This window comes from Ovis canadensis, chromosome 17 (genome assembly GCF_042477335.2).
Source record: "Ovis canadensis isolate MfBH-ARS-UI-01 breed Bighorn chromosome 17, ARS-UI_OviCan_v2, whole genome shotgun sequence".
Lineage (NCBI taxonomy): Eukaryota > Metazoa > Chordata > Mammalia > Artiodactyla > Bovidae > Ovis > Ovis canadensis.
In genome coordinates, this window is record NC_091261.1 from 70,708,375 (window position 1) to 70,729,738 (window position 21,364).

The 21,364-nt window shown below is 46.7% G+C and overlaps 1 protein-coding gene across 4 annotated transcripts in view; it reads left to right on the forward strand.

The window, feature by feature from the left end:
• TBX5 (T-box transcription factor 5) overlaps window positions 1–21,364 on the forward strand; it is an 82,134-nt gene that overhangs the window by 40,976 nt on the left and 19,794 nt on the right. For all 4 annotated transcript variants that reach the window (XM_069558642.1, XM_069558641.1, XM_069558639.1 and 1 more), the window contains exons 6-7: window positions 2,398–2,550; window positions 10,949–11,040. In XM_069558642.1, coding sequence (XP_069414743.1) covers window positions 2,398–2,550; window positions 10,949–11,040 — 245 coding nt within the window. The remainder of the gene's footprint in view (window positions 1–2,397; window positions 2,551–10,948; window positions 11,041–21,364) is intronic.

A 21,364-nucleotide genomic window follows, 5' to 3' on the forward strand; every position in this document is an offset into this window, starting at 1 on the left:
GGGAGCTTATGGGAGGGGAGATGGCCTGCCCGAGGACACACACCTTGTATTTGGGAAGGAGGATGTGAGGCTAGGTCTGTCTAATTCCAGAAGCGATCCAGGTCCTGCCACTCTGTCTGTTTAAAGAGAAGATCAACAAACACATGATCCCCCGTTTGGGGACATGAGGGGCCTATGTGCAGATGCATTTGGTCAGGAAGAAGGAGGGTTTGTGAAGGTTCAAATGAAAAACCAGGTTCCTGAGGCCTTAGGGCTGATGCCCTGAGCCCACAGTGTCCAGTGGTGGAAGGGGACCACAGGTTCTTCACTGACGGCCTTCAGTTGCGCTCTACACGTGGTTGGTGTGAGGCTGGACTGGCCACTAGGGCAGAGCAGAGAGAAGGAAGAAGGTTCATTCCCTATCTATGCTGTAGGAAGGGATCGCAAAGGGGCAGAGCGGGTATTTTCTGGGCAAAATACTGGGGCTTCCTTTGCGTTTAAACCGGGTATTTTGCCGGCAGGGTCCAGCTAGTGCATCCAAGCCAGGTGTACTCTCCAGCTTGCGTGGGTGCTGGCGCGTGGGCTGTTAGGTTTAGGAAAGTATGCGGAAGCGAAGCTTTAGGTTAAGCGACAGAGAGAGAGGGGACCATTTTGTGAAGGACCTGCCTGCATCTTCCCGGGACCGCATCCTTCTGGAGGCTAGGAGCCCTTGGTGGGAGTCTCCGTGAATCCTTGATCTCCTTAGCTTTCCCTCTGCGGACCTGGGTGTGCCTTTGGGGTCGCGCTGGGGTAGACCCCTAGGGAAGGCGCGCGCACAGCTCCGCGCCCGAGCCCGGGGCGCCCGTGCGAGTTGCAGGGCTTTCCGAGCTCGCGGAGGAGCGGCTCGGGACTCCCCAGCTGTCACGCATTCCCATCCTAAACTCCGGACTCGGAATCCAAAACCGCCCTAATGAAATTAAGGGCCATTAGATCGCCCTCGCGCTGATGTCTCCACACTGTCCCCGGCCGTCAAAGCAATTTGGCTAAGCCGGGACGATGGCCGCGCCGGCCGGGGGCTGCGGCGGCCCGCGGGGCCCCGCTGCGTCTCTCTGTCGCCACGCCGCCCGGGCCGGCGTCGCTATCGGCCGGGGAGGCGGCCGGGCCGCGGCGGCCGGAGATTAGAGCCTCGCGGCCCGGGGGTCGGGGAGCCGCGGGGTCCCGAGCTTTTTGCGCCCCTCCCCCGACCGGGTCGGGCCGCGCTCCCCTCCCCCTCCTCTAGGCCGGTCTCAAGGGTTGGCCCAAGCCCCCTGCCCCAGGGTCATCCATGCAAATAATCAAAGACACTGAGACTCCCTCTGCCGCTCAGTGTCGCGATCCTGGGGAAAAACCAGGCCATATTTTTCAGCTCAGGAAGAGCGGCGGTTAGCACATTCGGTGGGTATAGCTCTAGAACGTTTTGACAAACAGCATTACCAGCCTCCCGGCAGCTGCAAACTGCAAGGCGTCAACCAGACAACACATTCGGTTTTATTAGTGAGGATGCTCGTCTTCTCTGGTTGGTCCTGCTCCAGAGAGAGAGAGTGGTGCCTGCAGACCCCTCTTGGTCTTTACTGTGGTGGTTGTAATCGTAGTACAGTGACAAGAGGGAGACCGCACTGGTCCCTGAGACCCCCTCCCCAAACATGGAAAAGGTGGAAAGGAAGGAGAAAAATATTACCCACGAAGTAGGATGCCCCGGTTCTGCTTGGGGCCAAGTCTGGAGATAATTCCAGTGGTGGATCCTGAAATGCTGTAAAATTGGAGAAACCCAGGCCCCTGTTCAGTGTTAGGCGGGGCTCTTTCTCCCCCCATCTCACACCCTCCCCCACCACTTTCGTCTCTCCTTCATTGACTCCCCTTTGCACATTATCCAAACAAAGGCCCAAGCCCGTGATTTTTCCTCCAGTTCTGGAAATGCTTGCTCTCTTCTCCTGCAACTCTTTGAAATTTTGGGGGGGGGGGTGGAGAAGGGGTTGTTATTTGTATGTATGTTTATTTGTTTGTTTCTGCTCTCCTTTCATTCCAAAATTACTGCCCGGACTTCCTTGGGGGCACTAATTCCCCAAACTTGCTTCACTCGCATGGAGGGGGCGGGAAGTGCCCTATGCAGAGAGTTAATTTATTAAGCAAACTTTATTAAGAATTCTGATTTACTACCCTGTGTGCTTTCGGTAGATTCCTGGAATATTACTGTGGCTTTTTCAGATGGAAATTGTCATTTTTTGAAATGTTTCTTTTTAATGAAATCACTGGCTTCTTTTCAAAAACAGGAGTGAAAAAAATCAGAACTTTTTTTGAGCGTCTGTATAAGGAACGTAACTTTGGGGTGGAGATTGGGGTTTTATGGAAACAAAGGGGGTTTGATTTTTCTTACCATCTCATTTTCTTTATTATTTTTAGATTATTCTAAATTCCATGCACAAATACCAGCCAAGATTACACATCGTGAAAGCGGACGAAAATAATGGATTCGGCTCAAAAAACACCGCGTTCTGTACCCACGTCTTTCCTGAGACAGCGTTTATTGCGGTGACTTCCTACCAGAACCACAAGGTAAGCCCAGGACCCAGGAACCAGCAGGCCTGGGGTCACCTGCTTGTTTGCATGAATCTGCAGGGGGCTTCTGCTAAAACCTTAAGCCTTCTGGGCACCTTTATTCCACCCTACAGCAGGCACCAACTTCTGTCCAGGGGGCTGAGGCAGGAACAGAGCTGCAGCCTAAGGATTGCAGCTGTTTGTACTGTATTCACAGGCTTGGCATGAAAGCCATACTCCCACACACTAGATGGAAATTGTCAAACCATAGCTGACCACCTGGTTTCAATACTTATCCTCAAATGCAACAAGAAGTCATCCGCCTGCAGTGGTGGAAAGATCAGTGAAAAGAAAGGTCCCCTCATTGACAGGCTTGGTGCCCTTGGGTGGGGAACCTGGTGCCACCCTGCCTGGGGCCATCTTTTCTGTTGGAGGCGGGGAGGGGGTCGGTGTCCTTTCCTCCTCTACTCTTGCCTTTTGGATGCATTTCAGCTCCCATCAGGGGAGGTGGCTGAGTTGCTGGAAACCTTGAGCTTGGACCTTCCCAGATGCTTTCTTACTTGTTTCGTTAATGACTGACCCCAAAGTACATACTCAAGCAAGACTGGCATTGCTAAAACAAAAGCAAAAACTGATCAACTTGTGTGACTAGCTGCCTGAATCGAAGCTCTGGGGACTTAAATAAGATCCTGCCAAGACACAGCCTGGTGAGGGGAGACGCACAAGGCCAGCTCATTGTTTTTGGTGGCTGCAGTGTTGTGTAGAGGTGCGATGTCGCAGATGGGTTGTGTCACCATCAGACCCCAACGCTGTTTGAAATTCAGGCCCCAGTTTCGTCCTTCAAAGCTTGACAGTGATACTAGAATAAGATGCCTCCCTAACTGCAGGTCAGGGGGTAGATATTTTCTTGCTCTGGAGAAAGGGCTCATCTTGACTTGTTCATGTCTGTTCTTTAGAAACCCAAGTGCCCATGGATTCATTTTATTGGCGTGGATATTATTGGCGTGGGGAGGGCAGGACTGAATGATTCCTAAACCTCTATATGGAAAGATCTGGAAGCGGGAAAGGCAAGATATAGGGGCTGGGGAGGCATCGCTGCTCTCCTCCGGGGTGGTAGACTCTTAGGAATATTGTGAAGTGATTTGGGGTTAGGGGCTGTGGGAGGGGAAAGTGGTGGGGGCGGTCCACATGAGATCAGTGAGGGCGGGTGCTGTGGATGACTTACAGAGGTGGACAGGGAGCTAGGGTGCCCTCCCCCTCTACAGCTCCCATCCCTCCTCCATCTGCAAGAGAAAAGTGGGGTTGGGAGAGCCTGCAGAGGCTGTGGGGCCAGGCTGGAGAGGCCGGGTTAGAGTGAGAGATGGGCTTAGCACCCTAAAGCCTCCAGTCTCCCCTTGAAGGTCATTTCATGCAGACTGTGTGTCGGCTAATCTCCACCCCCAACGAAGCCAGGGCAGTTACGAAATGCTGTGGGTAATCTCCAAATTCAGATTGTCAGTGACCAAGCCAAGCTGTGATGGATGGTCCCTTGCAGGCCACACGGCCTGTTTGGGATCCCAAGCCTTGGGCAAGCTTCCTTTCAGCAGAAAACGCACTCCCTCTTACCCCCTAAATGTGATTACTTTTTAAAGGAAAAGAAGGACTTTTTATGTTATTATTTTTTAAAAATTTCTACCCACTTTAACCAATAACAGAAAAAAAAAAAAAAATGGTAGGGTCAAGTGCCCTGAAAGGTGCTATACTGTTTCAGGCTAATTTGAGTCTGGCTGTTAGAAACCTGTTTCCTCTATGGCTGCTGTAAACCTATGTTTAACTTTGTGGTCATGGCTACAGGGGGAAAAAATGGAAAAAATAGCAACCAGAAAGCTCAGTTCCCCATATGTGTGTGTGTGTGTGTGTGTGTGTGTGCTTAGAGCTTCCTAGTCTTGACACATGGTCCAAAACTATGTAGAATCTTTTTTTTTTCCTGCCAGGAAAACCCAGGTTCATCCAGAGAGAGGGGACAGGAAGTGATAGGCATATGAAAGTGGCCTGGTAAAGAAACACATGAGTGTTCAGATCCTTTGGGGGAAATCCCCAAGCTTTATATATTAATAGTAAAGATCTAAGGGGTTCTCAGGAGTGGGTAGATTTGGGGGACCACACAGTCTTTCTGTTTATAGCTTTGTTGAGGCATAACTGTCACATGATAAACCACACTATTTGAAGTATTCAGTTAGCTGTTTGACATATGTGTATGTCCATGAAACTATCACTGTAGTTACTTGTGAACACACTCAACACCCCTTAGATTTTATTTTTTTTAAAGGTCTTCTTCAATGCATATATTTGCTCATCTATGTGTGTGGAGTGCCTGTCCAATGGGGTGTGTATGTGTAAGTTTTGAACACAGTCTAGGAGATTGTGTATCTAAATGCTCATGGGTCCCAAAACATGAGTTCCCGAAGATGCATTTGAATATATATGTTTTTTTTTTTTTTTGCTTGTTTTTTCCTTCCAGTTTTATTGGGATATAATTGACACACGTACTGTATGAGTTTCAGGTATACAGCATCACACTTTGACTAATGTCATGAAATAAGGACCGTGATCAGCTGAGTGATGAATAGAGGTGTAGTTGAGGATCACACAGGAATTACTGATTTTCTTCATTGGTTGAGCCAAGAAGCCAGGCTGAGCTGTACATACAGGGTTTTGTTTTGTTTTGTTTTTAAGCCAGCCTGGCATCCGTAAGAAGGATTTCAAGTACTCAAGGAGATGACTTTCAAAACACTTTCTCCTGCATGAGGTTTTCCCCACTTTTTAGTTATCAAGTACCAAAAACACCTATTTTCTTTGTCAGGAGGAAGTCTAAAGCAGTGTATTTTTCCAGTTGCATTCAGGCCCCTGCAGACATTCCCCACGTGGATATATGATGTGTGACTTAAATAAGCGGGGCAGTTGGGTTGACTGTGATTTGTGGGCTCTGTTTTGTTACTTTATTGTCCCACCTGGATAGGATGTTGAGATTCTTGGCTTTGTGGGTAAAAGCCACCTGGGCTGGTCCTCATCCTTGTGTAAGTGTTAGTGTCACAATCTGGCGGTAGATGCTTGGGTTAAAATCTATCTGACTTGGGCAAATTATTTAACTCAGTTGTCCCCATCCGTAAAATGGGACTAAGAAGAGAATATATATATATATATATATATATATATATATTTTTTTTTTTTTTTTTTTGGTTATTATTGTGGTGGGGATTAAAATAAGCTAATCCATGGAACATGTAATCATGCAGAGCCTGGGTACAGAGTCAGCACAGGTTGTTAACGATGAGTCATGATCAACTTCATAACTGATCAGTTAACAGTAACAGGGCAACTCCATCCAAAACGCAGGTTCTGGAAAACTCTTTGTCTATCCTATTTTAGAATCTGAAAAGCTGAGATTTTTAAATAAGCTCTTATTACTGTGGTTGAACCACAACTACAACTACTTTGTGGTCTAATTGGTTCATTCCCTGATTGTTCTGTCAGTCCAAGGACAGTTTGCCTGGCATTATGCTTTGGAAAGAAAAGCAGTCTATGTGATTGAATTGCCAGGACAATTTGGAAAAATTTGGTTGTTCAATGGCAAAGTTCTGTCCGACTCTTTGCTACCCCATGGACCGCAGTACTCCAGGCTCCTCTGTCCTTCACTAGCCCCTGGAGTTTACTCAAATTCATGTCCATCGAGTTGGTTGGAAAAATGCGAGCCACCAAGTTTTGGCCCAAAGGGCTTAGTGCCTCCAGACTGATCTTTGCATGCAGGTACCAGGTGGAGGCAGGTATGTGGCAGGCTTCATTTCTTACACTGCCATCACACACCTGTATACCATGGGGTTCCTAATGACACGACATATTTCCTGAGCCCAGCTGTGATCCCAAGCTGGATTTGGGGGTTATTTCCCCAGATGGTTGACAGCTTGAAAAAGATATTTAAACACTTGAATCTTCCCCAGCAACACTCACTCTGTGAAACAGGTTTTTGTAAGGTTTGTGCCGCAGTTGTCAGCAGCTCCCAGGGCAATCCCTAGAAATATTTAGGTGTTAAAACAAAGGTCACATGGGCATTTCATTTCCCTGCTTAGGCAACAATGGCTTTGTATGCAAGCGTGTCTCTCCCTTCAATATTAACTTACTTTGCCATTAAAAGGCATGTTCCTCCTGTTTAAATCATTGTGTATGGAGCCTGTATTTATGAGGTATGAGCTTTCTGGTCGGGACCAGGAAATGAACCCCTAATAGAGAGACATAATTAAGATTTTTGGCCCTCGTGAGGGTTTTTTTTTTTTTCCCCAAAAGCGAGAATTCACAACAATTATTCTCATTAATTTTTACAACCTCTGTCTCAGTGGTTGGACCTGGCATTTATATTTGTTTTTCTCCCGATCGGGCCCCTCTCCCGGATATCCGGTTTTATGCTGATTTTGGAGGGAGTACATTTGTATGACGCATGGAAGTCAATTTCAGTGGAGCCTTTGGGTAGAACTCAGACATCCAGGTGTATGGGTTTGTGTGCCCGTGAGTGACTGGCTCCATGTTAGGAAGGGAATTTCATAGACAGGGTTATGGTAAATGAGGGGACTAGTATGAAATAAGATAGACATTTTCACTGGCCCCTAAGCTTACCTGTTAAGATTTCTCAGGGGTAATTCTTACAACCATAGCCATCTATCCTCAAATCTACAGAGCAGCGTAGATAGGTAAGGTCCGCACATCTCAGTGTATGTCTCACCAGCTGTGTGCATCCTCTGACAGCACATTTTTGGGAGGTATGGTATAAGAACAAGAATTAGGCAGTAGTTATTCTGTTTGAGGTGCAAGGAATTTCATAGACAGGGTTATGGTAAATGAGAGGACTAGTATGAAATAAGATAGGCATTTTCACCTGCACCTAAGCTTCCTTCAAGCAGTTTGTTTGAGCAAAAAATTTTTGCTGATAAAATACCGAAACCCACCCTTTTCTTTTTTTTTGCTCTGGGTAATTTTTTGTGTGTTTCTGAGCTCTTGGTGGAAGAGCGATGTCATGGAATAGGCATTAATTCGGCCCAGGTGCCCCACCCCTATTGTCTCATTGTTCTCAGTATTTTCAGGGGCCAGCTTCTGTCTCTCGATGTGTGGGTGAAGGGCATAGAAATCGGGATAAGGATTCCCTTCACCCTTTTTAAAAATGATCTAATTTTTACTCAACATTTTGAGAGTCTCTCCCTCCCACCCCTCACCATTAAAAGTGCTTTATGGTTTTATGCTTGCATTTTGCTGCCATAAAACTGGTGTGAGAAAGAAAGCCCCACTAGGTGATGGGGCTGAGTTGAGGAGTGCACATGTTCAAAATTGTTACCCAAAGAGATTTTGTATTAAAAAAAAATTTTTTTTTTAATTGAGGTAAAGTTGATTTACAGTGGTGTGCCAGTCTCTTCTGTTTTCCAGAGAGGTTTTACAGATGTTTCTATATACTCTGAAGAGCTGATTCGAAGTCAGAAAGTTACAGGAATGGCTTACTGTGTTAAAAAAAAAAAGGAAGGAGAAGGGAATGCGTATACGTAGACATCCCCACGCGTAGTTTAAGAGTTTTAAAGTTGATTTAATTTTTTTGGAACAGTTTCAGGTTCATAGTAAAGTTGAGTGGGAAGCAGAGCCTTGTATAACCTCTGTCCGCTTCCCCCCACCATGTACAACCTCCCCTACTAACAGCATCGCCCCGCCCCCACCCTCAGAGTGGGACATATGATGCCACTGATGAACCTGCATCGACGCATCGTCACCCAGAGTCTGTAGTTTGCCTTAGAGTTCACTCTTGGTGTTGTAGATTGGGGTTTTTGGTTTTTTTTTTTTCGGTTGTGCCATGCAACTCATGGGATCTTATTTCCCTGACCAGGGATCACACCTGTGTCCCCTGCAGCGGAAGCTCCAAGTCCTAACCACTGGACCACCAGGGAATTCTCTAGATTCTGTGGGTTTAGACAAATGTGTAATGACACATCTTCACCGTGATGTATCCCACAGAAGTCATTTCATTGCCCTAAAAATCCTCTATGCTTCTCTTGTTCATTTTCCCCTTCCTCCTAACCCCTGGCAACTGCTACTCTTTTTGCTGTTTCCCTAGTTTTGCCTTTTCCAAAATGTCACACAGTTGGAATCACATAACATTTAACAAATGTTAAGTTTATATATATTTTTATTGTGAGCACACGGACTCATATATAGTAATTTTATATTCATGACAGATCCTGGGGTTAGAAGGAAATGCTATAAGACCATGTCTAGCAGAAAACGGAACGTTCTTGCCCCCAAATGGACAAATCTGTTCATTCATTGATTATGCCTAGTTTCTCAAAGCAACTCCTTGGTTTCTCGAAGTCTGTAAAGATGCTACTGGGGGGTAGAAAAGATGGCTCTGTGCGGATCTGAAGATGATGGAACCATAGGAAAAAAATCTGTTCTTGTTCTATCTTTCTATTCATCTACTAGAGAAAGGGAGACTTACATCAGTACCGATTTATGTTAAATACTTCTGTAAAAGTGTTGGATTTTCCCTTGCAACAAAGGGCATGCTGGCCTTCCGTTTGGAACTTTGTAGGGGCAACCCATTCCAGTACTCTTGCCTGGAGAATCCCAGGGACGGGGAAGCCTGGTGGGCTGCCGTCTATGGGGTCGCACAGAGTCGGACACGACTGAAGTGACTTAGCAGCAGCAGCAAGGGTACCAGTAGAGAAAATTTGACACACTTGTTGTCTTTTTATTGACTTGCAAATGTTTCCACTTTGACATGTAGAAAAGTGATAGAGTATATTTATAAAATAGATTTAAATAAAAAGTGGTTTGATTTGGGGCATGTACACAGTGGTCTATTTAAAATGGATAACCAACAGGGACCTACTGTATAGCACGGGGAACTCTGCTCAATGTTACATGGCAGCCTGGATGGAAGAGGAGCTTGGGGGAGAACGGATACATGTGTGTTGTATGGCTGAGTGCCTTCTCTGGTCACCTGAAACTATCACAACACTGTTAATTGGCGATACTCAACACAAGATAAAAAGTTTTAAAAGAAGAGAATCACTAAGAAGCCAGTAGAGGAAAAAGAATGAAATAATACAAATACATACAATCAATCCAAGTAAGACCAAAAATAGGAAAGCATAAATAAAAAACAGTAAAAACAGAACATAATTATGACTACCTTAAATTTTAATCAGCAATTATGATTCAGTAGTTAAATTGAAAATAAAATACTGGGCTTCTCTGGTGGCTCAGTGGTAAAGAATTGTCCGCCTGTCAATGCAAGAGATGTGGGTTTGATCCCTGGAGAAGGAAATGACAACCCCCTCCAGTATTCTTGCCTGGGAAAATCCCATGGACAGAGGAGCCTGGTGGGCTTCAGTCCTTGGGGCTGCAAAAGAGTCGGACACGACTTAGTGACTAAACAACAACAAACAAAATACTCAGAAGTAAAAAAAAGTGGTTTGATTCAATGAAAATATCAAGCAGATTAGTAGACCAAGACTATATAGGTACGATAATGATGACGAAGCGCTTTTTGAATGACCTCTGATGAACACTGCCTTGGTGTCTGTAAAGTGATCTGATATATAAAAATTCAATTCACACACAGTTTTGGGGACATACTTCTGGCAGACTTCATAGGGTGTACTCTTTTACCTAGCTCTGCTACTGTATATTCACACTAACAGAATATGTTGATGATTTCAAGAATGTGTGTTGATGGACCTTGAACCAAAAGACCCCGTTCTATCACTGAGTTTTATACATTGCAACACAAATTTCCCAGAAGAGGATTCTTTCTTCCTTATATAATTAAAGAGGTTTGGAGCTGTTAGGTAGCTCTTGTATATATTATAATTCTATATGTTGGTCTTTATTTAATTAGACACCCTCCTTTTCACTGGAACTAGCAAACTCTGTGAAAACTATGAAATGAATGTGAAATGAGGCATAGCAGGCTTTCGAGAGCAATAATCAAGTCCTTCCCAATGGAGATTGCCACGTTACAGGAAATTGACATCGTGTCAACATGGTACAGTTTTCCAAGGGGGTGGACCAAGTGTTGAGGCCTGCATTGTGTTTGAAACACAGAATGCTATGATTGAGACAAAAATGCCAATCCGGCTGGAATGACGCAGAGTATGACTCCAGTTAATGGGCAAACTGAAACCAGGTTTTTTCCCACCCCCCGCTTTTAAAGACAATCTGGTCTAGGACATTTTTCAGAGCCTCCTTTTGAATGCAGTGGTGGGTCTCGTTGATGTGACGGGCTTAATTTGCTTCTTTGGGTTGCCAGAGACTGTGTTTCCATAACACTTATCATTAGCTGGGTCCCCAGGTGGTTTCAGAGCAACCAAGTGAACACCGAACTCTCTCTCTCTGCTTCCTACAGATCACCCAATTAAAGATTGAGAATAATCCCTTCGCCAAAGGATTCCGGGGCAGCGATGACATGGAGCTACACAGGATGTCGAGAATGCAAAGGTAAGAAAGTGGGATCCTCGGCTCCCCGCTCTCTTCATCCCTTGCCCTTCAATAGCCCAGGTGAGCCAGCAGCCCCGGAAGATCAGGCACAGAGAAATGGGGCCCTGTTGCCATCAAGAGAAACGAGAAAGAGCCTCTGGCACACTGGACGTTTTCTGATACCCTTTATGTGCACAAGTGCTTGCTAAGTCACTTCACTGTCACCCACCGGGCTTCTCTGTCCATGGGATTCTCCAGGATCCCAAGAATGCTGGCGTGGGTTGCTGTGCCCGCCTCCAAGGGATCTTCCTGACCCAGGGGTTGAACCTGTGTCTCCTGCAGCTTCTGTGTTGCAGGCGGGATTTTTACAGCGTAAACCAAACCCTCTGTGTGGTCTCCTCTATCAGACGCTGCGGAGCGTGTAGATTTGGGGAAGACTGTGTGTGAGGGAACTTGCCCTTCTCCATCTGCCCAGGGAGCGAAAGCTACAATTTTCTCCTCTTTCTCTGCTGTCTTCCTCTCTAGTGAGGTCCTCTCTCTGTTTCTTCCCATAAGTCACCGCCGATGAATGATTTTCTTTTGGCAACAGCTCTTGGTAAATGAAAGGGGAGTTAATGGCTTGATTTCCGTGGGGTGATATACAGACTTGACACCACGTGGCCTCCCAGGCATGGGGCAAGGGTGGTGGATTAGAAGCTGGTGATAAAAATTGTTCGGTCTTTTTACATATCCTGTGGTCTTGGTCGCTGATATGATGAATAGAAGGGGCTGTGGCAAATGGACATAGTGGGAATTTGGTCTGATTTGAAAGGATTGTACAAGCATTGCCAATTTTGTCAAATATTCTATTGGTAGAGTTCCAAAATAACTTACCATATGGCAAGAGAATTCGAAATACATCTTGATTCCTTTTGACCAAGAAATGTTTTTTTCTTCCCATTTTGGTGAGTTTAGCATTTCAAAATAAAATGAGGTCATTTAGGAAGCTTATCCTTTTCCTTTCTGGAAAACCCCAAAAAGGGAGAGTTGGGCAGATGGACACATGTACTTATTCAAAGGAGGACAAGAGACCCAAGAAGAAGAGGGAGAGAAAGGTCCCACAGCTTTGTGGTTTAAACATTGGGTTTGGAAATAACATGCTGTAGAACTCTTTTTCAGATAGCGGGCTTAGCAGATCTAATTTTGCATGCTTTAAAAAAATAAATATGTCATTATCTTCCGGTGGAACAGGTACACCAGACTCATATGAATTCCTGCATTCATAACTGGTTTCCTTCATGATGGCGGACTTGTAAGATGCTTTATGTGGTGAAAATAATGAAGTCCTTAAATTATTATTTAGAAACATTTTTGGCTTTATGTGTCTTCACTTGGAAGTTGGAGTTGAATTTAGCCTGTGGTTGGTGGAAAAGTTGATAACAGACATCACTTGAAGGTGAAGGAGGCCAAACTATTTTCAGCTGTAGGTTCAGGGAGCCACGTGTTTGTTTATATGGTGTCTAAACCCCATCCTGTCCCGATGGTCATCTTGTCATCAGGGCAGCTTAGCCACTGATGGGCAGTCTCAGCTTGGTCATCCTGCAGGTAGGGGTCCAGGCTGTGCAGCTGGGGACTGAAGGGCTTCTTCCATCCCTGGCTTCTTCCATCCCTTGCTTCTTCCCTCCTTTCCACCAGGTCCAGAGCAGGTGGGATTATGGGTTTAAGGTATTGCAAGTAGCCCCCTCAATTTTACCTAGTCACCTGGTCTCGGAGATGCTGCCTTCTTATCATGTCTCACAATTCACCTCCTTTCTCCGTCTAGGCTGCCTTTCCACCAGCAGCCTCACCTGCCACAGCCTCCTAACCTCTTTAGGCCTGACATCAGCTCTGTTCCCCTCTCAGACATGTTCCAGGCAGCTGCCAAAGACATCTTGTCCCTGTGCTTAGTCGCTCAGTCGTGTCCAACTCTCTGTGACCCCATGGACTCTAGCCTGCTAGTCTCCTCTGTCCGTGGAATTTTCCAGGCAAGAACACTGGAGTGGGCTGCCATTTCCTTCTCCAAGGGATCCTCCCGACCTAGGAATGGAACTGGGGTCTCCTGCATTGCAGGCGGATTCTTTACCAGCTGAGCTACCCAGGGAAGCCCAAAGACATCTTTGTACAGCACAAATAAGACGTTTTTCTTCACAGCCTCAAACACTCCTATTGCTCTCTGTGTCAGGTCCAGACGCCTTGGTGTGTTTGGCCACGCCCTTCCCCAGCCTGGCCACGCGTCCTAGCTTTGGTCCTCTCCGATGTCCCCTCTCCCTTTCAATCAGGCTGAAGGAGCGCCTCCAAATCTGTCTTCTATCCATTGTTTTTGGCCCCGTAACACCACAGTTGATCTAACTAAGCTCCATCTTTTCCCTCTCCCCTTCCATCTCCTGCCCATCACTAAAGCCTCCTTGTCAGTATTTCTCCTTGTAGCTGTTCCTTCCTCCAGGGAGCTGCTTCTGGCCGCAGACTGCCTGGTCGGATGTGTCTGTTCCTAGGGGCCCTCACTGCTTTTCTGTGTAAGGCCCCACACTTTGGAGGCTCGTTGGACAGTTGATGGGCATGGAAGCAGAGACAGTGGGGGACGGACAGGTGTTTGAGAGCTCTCACGTCAGCAATCCTGGAGTCTCTTCCTACAGCTCTGAACCACGTGCCTGGTGAGCTATTTAGGCAGAGGACTCTGCTTAGGTCTGAACTGTCTACCCTAACTGCTCTCGAGGGTTATTGCACATTGGCTGTGTGCTTCTTCCCACCTAGGCACCTGGAGTTGAAAGAAAGGAAAGGTAATTGGTCCTCAGTAAGGGGTCAGGGATTGACACTTTGGATTGAAACTCTCAGCTTCACGGGCATGTGTGTCTTTGTGGCCGCATGAGGAGTTGCATCGGGAAATAAAGAGGGTTGGACTGACCACTCTCCAGGCTGGGAGAGTGGACAGGGTCATCCATCCAGTTCTCTGGAGCTGTCCCCTGGTGGGCAGAAGGAGCAAAGCAGAGAGGCTCCAGTAGGCTTTGGAGTCAGACAAACCTGGGTTCAGTGTATCAGCATGTATCAGCAGGTGACCTCGGGCAAGTGATGTTACTGCAGGGAGCCTCAGTATCCTCATCAGTAAAATGGGCATAAATAAAGATAGCTTCCCCTTTCAGGGGTTCTTGTAAGAACTATACGAGAGAATGCCTGAAGGGTGCTTGGTTCCTAGTCCACACTCCAAAATATGATCCGAGTTGGGGAGAACTCATTACTCCTAGTTTTGCCCTTGTTCAGAATTGAGTCTGGGCTGTGGTCCCAACTCCCAGGTCACAGTTGGTAGTGACAAGTGGGGAAGATGGCTCTCCCGAGACGGCTCTGATAACAGCCTGGCTGGAACGGCGGGCTCACTGTTGATCTTGTAATCCTGTTTCCTGTCCCCCACACACCCGGTGACAGCTGGCTCAGGCAGCAAAGCGGGAGGAATGAAATTTCCTCTAATTCCAACAATCAGAACGGAGGGAGGGAGAGGGGTGGGGTGATGGAGGGCTGAACCTTAACTCTGCCGTGATCCCACATAAATAACTTTTGGATTAGCTTGGCAAATGTCTGGGCACGTACCCTCCTCCCCTCTCTTCACCCAGCAATCTGTGTTTGGAACATGTGGAGGGTATCTTAGTTATTTTCCAACGTTTATGTATGGTTTCTAGTTACAGAAACGATAACTGCTTATTCTGAAAATGGGAGAGCAAAGGGAAAGCAGGAAGAAGAAAATAAAATCATTTTGCAAATCCTGTCTCTAGCTGACTGATTAAAATATGTGCCGAGGTTATTTGGAAAGGTTAATCTGTGGCTTAAAAACATCTTATCCTAAAAAACCAATATTTCCCAAATTGCAGTGCCCCCTCCCCTGGTGACAAATGAGATGACTTTAGAGCGTGCCCACAGATACCAGGCACATCAGGCTGATTTCATAGACAATATTGTTTAGAATAAGACTAAGTTCTCTTTTATTGACTTATTTCTTTGTGCTGCACTGCATTTGGGATCTTAGTTTCGTGACTAGGGATCGAACTCATGCCCACAAAACACAGAATCTTAACCCCTGGACCACCTGGGAAGTCCCCAAGACTAAGTTTGAAGGAAGGAAGGGAAGAAGGAAAAGAAGGAAAGAGGGAGGGAGAAGGGAAGGTAAGCTAAGGCTGATTATTTAGAGAAAATATTCTTTGTGACCCCATGGACTGTAGCCCTCCAGGCTCCTCTGCCCATGGAATTTTCCAGGCAAGAATATTGGAGTGGGTTGCCATTTCCTTCTCCAGGGGATCTTCCCACGAACTAAACAGCAGTAGAGCTGGTATGAAGATTTGGCCAACATTGTCAAGGTGATATGCAAATCACAGAAATTCGGGAGATGTACCTGAATGCTCACCCTAATGAGAAAGCGTAGGCACTTACTGTCAAAGCTGAATGGGAACTTCTGGGAGTCAAAGGTCCCCGTGGGGCCAAGGACAGGGCCACTGAGTGCAGGGAGGTGCTTTTATCGAGAGGATGGGAGTCAGGTTTTGTGGGATGAATGGGATTTTTTCTTTTCGCTAGCTCTTGTTTTTTAATTTTTTTAACTCTTTTATTTTCAGCTGTGACAGGTCTTAGTTGCTGCACGCAGGATCTTCATTGTGGCATGCAGGCTTCCCTCTGGTTGAGGTGCTCGGGCTTAGTTGCTCCGAGGCATGTGGGGATCTTAGTTCCCCTCCCAGGAATCGAACCCACATCTCCTGCATTGAAAGGTGGATTCTTAACCACTGAACCACCAGGGGACTCCCTAAGGTGTTTTTTTTTTTTTTTGGCTGAGCTGAGTGGCTTGTGGGATCTTAGTTCCCCACTGGGGGTTGAACCCACATCTCCTGCATTGAAAGGTGGATTCTTAACCAGTGGACCACCAGGGAAGTCCTGGTGAATGGGATTTGAATTTGTTGAGAGGAAGGGCTTTCTGGGTTGGATTGGAGGAGTGCGCAGGGATCTACCCGTTTGGGGCTCTGGAGGAGGCATCAGACTCTAAAGATCTCTGAAAGTCAGCTCCCGTGGCACCGTGACAGGGCACACTGTCCCTAGAAGCAGGGATTCTAGCGGTAGAAGGGACCCTGGGAGGCAGCATCTGGTTTAACCTTCCTGCTTTTGCAGAAAAGAAAACTGCAGCCTGGAGACTCATTTGTTTTTATTTTTTTGATTAATTTATTTTAATTGGAGGCTAATTACAGTATTGTAGTGGTTTTTCCCATACATTGACGTGAATCAGCCATGCGTGTACATGTGTCTCCCATCCTGAACCTCCCTCCCAGAGAGACTCATTTATTTATTCAGTTTTGGATCTGTTGCTTTCTTCCTCAGTGGACATCCATTCTTTCAGGGCTTACTCCGTGCCAGGTCCTGAGGATGCAAAGGGGAATCCATGCACCGAGGGGCAGGGTTCACCGATGCTAAAGCAGGCTCTCGAGCTGGGGTCCTGGTTAGCACACCGATGAGCCCTGGGGCTCCCCTAGCTCTATCTCCTCATCTGTAAAAGGAAGATAATTATAGCACCTACCTCTGGGGCTGTGGCGTGGATGAGGTGAGGTAATATGGGTGTCCTAATTACTATTGCTATGCAATGAATGACACCACTCCTAAATTTCCCATCTACCAGCTACAAAACTGTGGGCTCTGAGCTGGCTCATCATCGCTGCATGAGACTCTGAATCCAGGACAGCCAGAGCTCCAGCACTTTGCTTCCAACACCTCTGCGCCCACGCAAGGGGAGGACGTATAAGCAGCCTCCGTCCTCCCATGAGGAGCTCAGAGACCATCACAGTGCTCCAGATTTTGTCCACTTAACAACCTACTCCCGCTCAGGAATGCTCCCTAAATGCTGCTTAGGGTGGAAAAGCCAGGCATCGCTCATTGTCACCGTGCCCAAGGAGAAGCCGGAAATCCCCAGGGAGGCACTTGGGTTTAGCTCAGGGTTTGGGGGTTGGGAAGGATGCCTCTGGACAGGTGTGATTGCTGTTGGGTTTTGGTGGGGACGGCTGCAGGTATCTGACGGCCAGACAAGGCTGGGTGTCCAAGATGGCACACCCCCATGACCGCCATTGATGCTGGCTTCTGGCTGGGAGCCCATCTGGGTGGTCCCCTGGAGCATGTGTATGTGGCCCATCTAGCATGGACTCCCTCCATGGTGGCGGCTGTCCTTGGAGAACCTTGAGAGGGCCTTTGCTCACTACACCTTGGGAGCCTGTAGCATCACTTCTGCTACTTGCTGTTGGTGGAACAAGACTCACTAATGGGCTCAGATTCCAGGAGAGCCAGAGAGCCTCCCTCTAGACAGGTGGAAGTCAGAGAGTGTGCCTGGGTGATTTAACACTGCCCCAGCTTGCCTAGGAGTGCCTGACACTGTCCCTGGGCTGGAGTGACCCTGGCTCATGTCAGGAGGAGATGGGATCCATTCCCTCTTGAAGTCTGAGGCCAGGTTGACACCCAGTTAAGGTGCAGATGCCTGGCGGTGAGCATCTTCAGGATAGAAGGAATCACCTGTCTGCCCCGGCTGGCTACCCCTGGTCTTTCTGTAAAGACAAACCCCAGAATAGGAACAGGCAGCAGCAAAGTGCTTCTTTGGGCACTTCTTGCTTTAATTCACATAGTGCGGCTCTGAGTCATGCCTGGCCTTTCTGGCATACAAGCATTTGTGGAGCACGATGGGGAGACGGGCAGCGCCTAGCGGTGGCAGCTTCAGAGCTCTTCATGGGAGAATTGGGCTGTCTCTTCTTCCTCAGTCTTCTTGTGGACTGCCGATTCCTTGGCAGAAAGTAATCTCTAGAGCCGGGGACCCTGGAGTCTCTGGTTGGCCTGCAAAGACTGATACCAACGTTCCAATACTTTGGCCACCTGATGTGAAGAGCCGACTCATTGGAAAAGACCCTGATGCTGGGAAAGATTGAGGGCAGGAGGAGAAGGGGGCGAAAGAGGATGAGATGCTTGGATAGCATCATCAACTCAATGGACATGAGTTTGAGCAAACTGGGAGATAGTGAAGGACAGGGAAGCCTGGTGTGCTGCAGTCCATGGGGTCACAAAGAGCTGGACACGACTGAGCGACTGAAAAAGAACAGCAAGCAGAGGGCCGATAGGAGAGCCAGGAGTCCAGGTTGTCCCAGGTAGAGCAAATAGGTTTTGTCGGCCCCAGCCTGGGGACATCTCTGTCCATCCATGTGAGAAACAGACCATTGTCCCCTGCCTCTGCAGTGTAGGTCACCTCCTCCTCTTCCCCCTTGAGGGTTAGGCTTCTTAATCAGTATCTAAGATCCCTTTGGAAAATCCAATTAAAGCAAGAACTCTGAAAAAACTCACAATATGTAATTAGAAGAAAAAATGTCAAGCAATTTTGGGGAATTTATAGGGTCTGGGATCCTTAAAAGGTTAAAATCCAGGGCTTTCCCTGGTAGCCCAGGGGCTAAGATTCTGTGATCCCAGTGCAGCAGGCCTGAGTTTGATCCCTGGTTGGGAAATTAGATCCCGAGTACTTCAACTAAGACCTGGCACAGCCAAATAAATAAATAAATATTAAATTTTTTTTAAACCTTTTTTAAAAAGGTTAAAATCCTTGCACTGGAGCCATCCCTTCTTTTCCAGCAACCACCCCCTCTTCGCCCCTGCCTTCCTAATTTTAAATGACTGTTCAGCTCCTAACTTCAAATGGTCATTTTTCAAAAAGAAGGCTCAGCGCTCTTGTATTCTCATGCTTGTGGTTAAAGCTGATGTACTTAGTCACTCAGTCGTGTCCGACTCTTTGCGACCCCATGGACTGTAGCCTGCCAGGCTCCTCTGTCCATGGGGATTTTCTAGGCAGGAATGCTGGAGTGGGTTGCCATGCCCTCCTGCAGGGGATCTTTCTGACTCAGGGATCGAACTCGTGTCTCTTATGTTTCCTGCATTAGCAGGCAGGTTCTTTACTGTCTGAGCCACCAGGGAAACCCGTGGGGATGTCCAGTTAATGCCATGTGATCTCCAGGACAACGAACATTCTGGAGGTGACATTAATTCGCTGTACTTTTGGCTATGCCTGTGGCTTCCCCCAGGAGAGTGTGAATTTATGTAAAACAAGAAGACTCTTTATGTTTGGGAGGCCAAGCCAGCCTAAGTTGTGAGTGGAGTTTTGCCCCGAGAGGTCTCATCTTGGTCCTGGTTGTCCATCATTCATCTGCAGCACCATACCCAGCCCTCTGCTCCCCCAGTGAACCTGCTGTTCAGGGACAGTGTCTGAGGGCAAATCCCCTGTAAGTGTTGTTTCTTAAACTTTTGGCAGACATCACAATTAGCTGGGGGTGGGTAGGCTGGTGAAAAAAGCAGGTTTCTGGGTCTCACCCTTAGAGGTTCTGAATCAGCGGCTCTCGGGAGAGGGTACAAAACTGTCCTTTATCAAGTTATTTGATGGAGGGGCCCCCTGGTCAGACCTGAATAATTTCTTGGCCCTACAAAATGAGCAAAGTTGTGCAGAAAATAATGTGTGACGCTTCTGGAAACGGAGCTCATGGACTGGGCTGTTTTATAAAAAGGAAACCGTTTCTCTACTTGATGGCCAACTTTGGCTGAACATTGGAAGTTCCAAGAGTGTGTCCCAGTGTTGTATTATGAAAAATGTAAGAAATAAAGAAAACGTGGAAGAATTGCATGGAGACCACCCGTATACCCACTGATTTGGTTCTACAATTAATATTTTGCTATATATTTGCTCTATCACACATCTATCCACTGATCTATCTCTCCATCCACCAATCCATCTATTTATCTGTTCATCCGTCAATGCATACATACATTTATCCATCCACCAATCTACCTATTTACCAATCCATCCATCCATCCATCTACCATCTTATTTTTTAAACTTCTATCTTATTATTTTTAATTTACTTTTTAATTGGAATAAAATTGCTTTACATTGTTTGTGTTGGTTTCTGCCATACAGCAATGCAAATCGGCCATAATTATACATATATCACCTCCCTCTTGAGCATCCCTCTCCTTTCCCATTTTTTTTGGATGTATTTCACACTCAGTTGCATTTGTGAGTGCCTTTCATCCTTGTATACTTCAGTAGGCATGCCATTAACACGGATTCAATTTTTGTTCATGAGCCTCTGTTTCAGGTAAAGTCTACATACATTAAGAAATGCAGAGATCTTAAGTGCACCATTCACTTCTTGACAAATGCATATACCTGTGAAACCCAAGTCCTTCTCATAATATAAAACATTCCTTCACCCAGAGAGTTCCCTCATGCCCCTTCCCAGTTATTCGTCTTCCACCTCCCCAACAGAAACAATTAATATTGTGATTAAAAAAAAAAAAAAAACTGTTGGTTATGTTTGTCTGTTAGAGAATTTTATATAAAGGAAACCATACAGTGTTTACCCTTTGCATAAGGCTTTTTTTCTCCTGGGGAGAACTAGAGATCCTGAGACCCCTTTTGAGTAGCAGATGCAAGTATGGACTTCTCCTTAGAAAAACTGACAAGCTCTAAGGATCTGGTATTTGGGATGGTTTGGGGAGTGGAATTCATAAATCAGGTGAAGCCCTTGCAAGGTAAGAATGTTTGCTTCAAAATATAATCATGTGGTTTATAAGCTGGGGTTTATGGAGCAATATGTCTCCAATATAGGCTAAGCCTTTCCAAGCATTGTATTGTTTGACCACCCAAGAAGGGGATGATATTCCCATTTTATAGACAAGAGACTGAGGCTCAGCGAAGGGAAGAACTTAGCCAGCCCTGCAGTGGCCAAATTGGCTGTGTACCATCAAAGGCAGGCACATCTATACAACCCGACTTCAGAATCACAACTCAAAATGAGAACCCTGATATGAAGTTATGCAGAGATTTACTATGAGAACCCCAAGGTCGCCCACCAAAGTCATCATGAATGCTGGGTGCTCTTGTCCAGTGAGGGCGTTGTCTTTGAGGTTCTTTTTTTTTTTTTTTTTTTTGGTCACGCCATGCGGCGTGCGGGGTCTTAGTTCCCTGACCGAGGATTGAACCCATGCCCGCTGCAGTGGAAGCTCAGAGTCTTAATCACTGGACCGCCAGGGAAGTCCCAGCCTTTGAGGTTCTTGGTGCTGCTCACATCAGACAGCCCTGTTAGAATCAATGGTGGGAATTCATGTCACTTCTTCGTGTCCCCCCTGGCCTGACCAGAGAGATGGAGCAGCTAGAATTCACAGTGCTTTTCTCCACCTCACTGGTGGGGTGAGACCTGAGTCACAAAATGGTCGCGAAGCACTTTGTAGATGAGAATGATGGGAGCGATTATTATTTGCTGAGCTAAAATCCCGCTTGGGGTGAACTGCC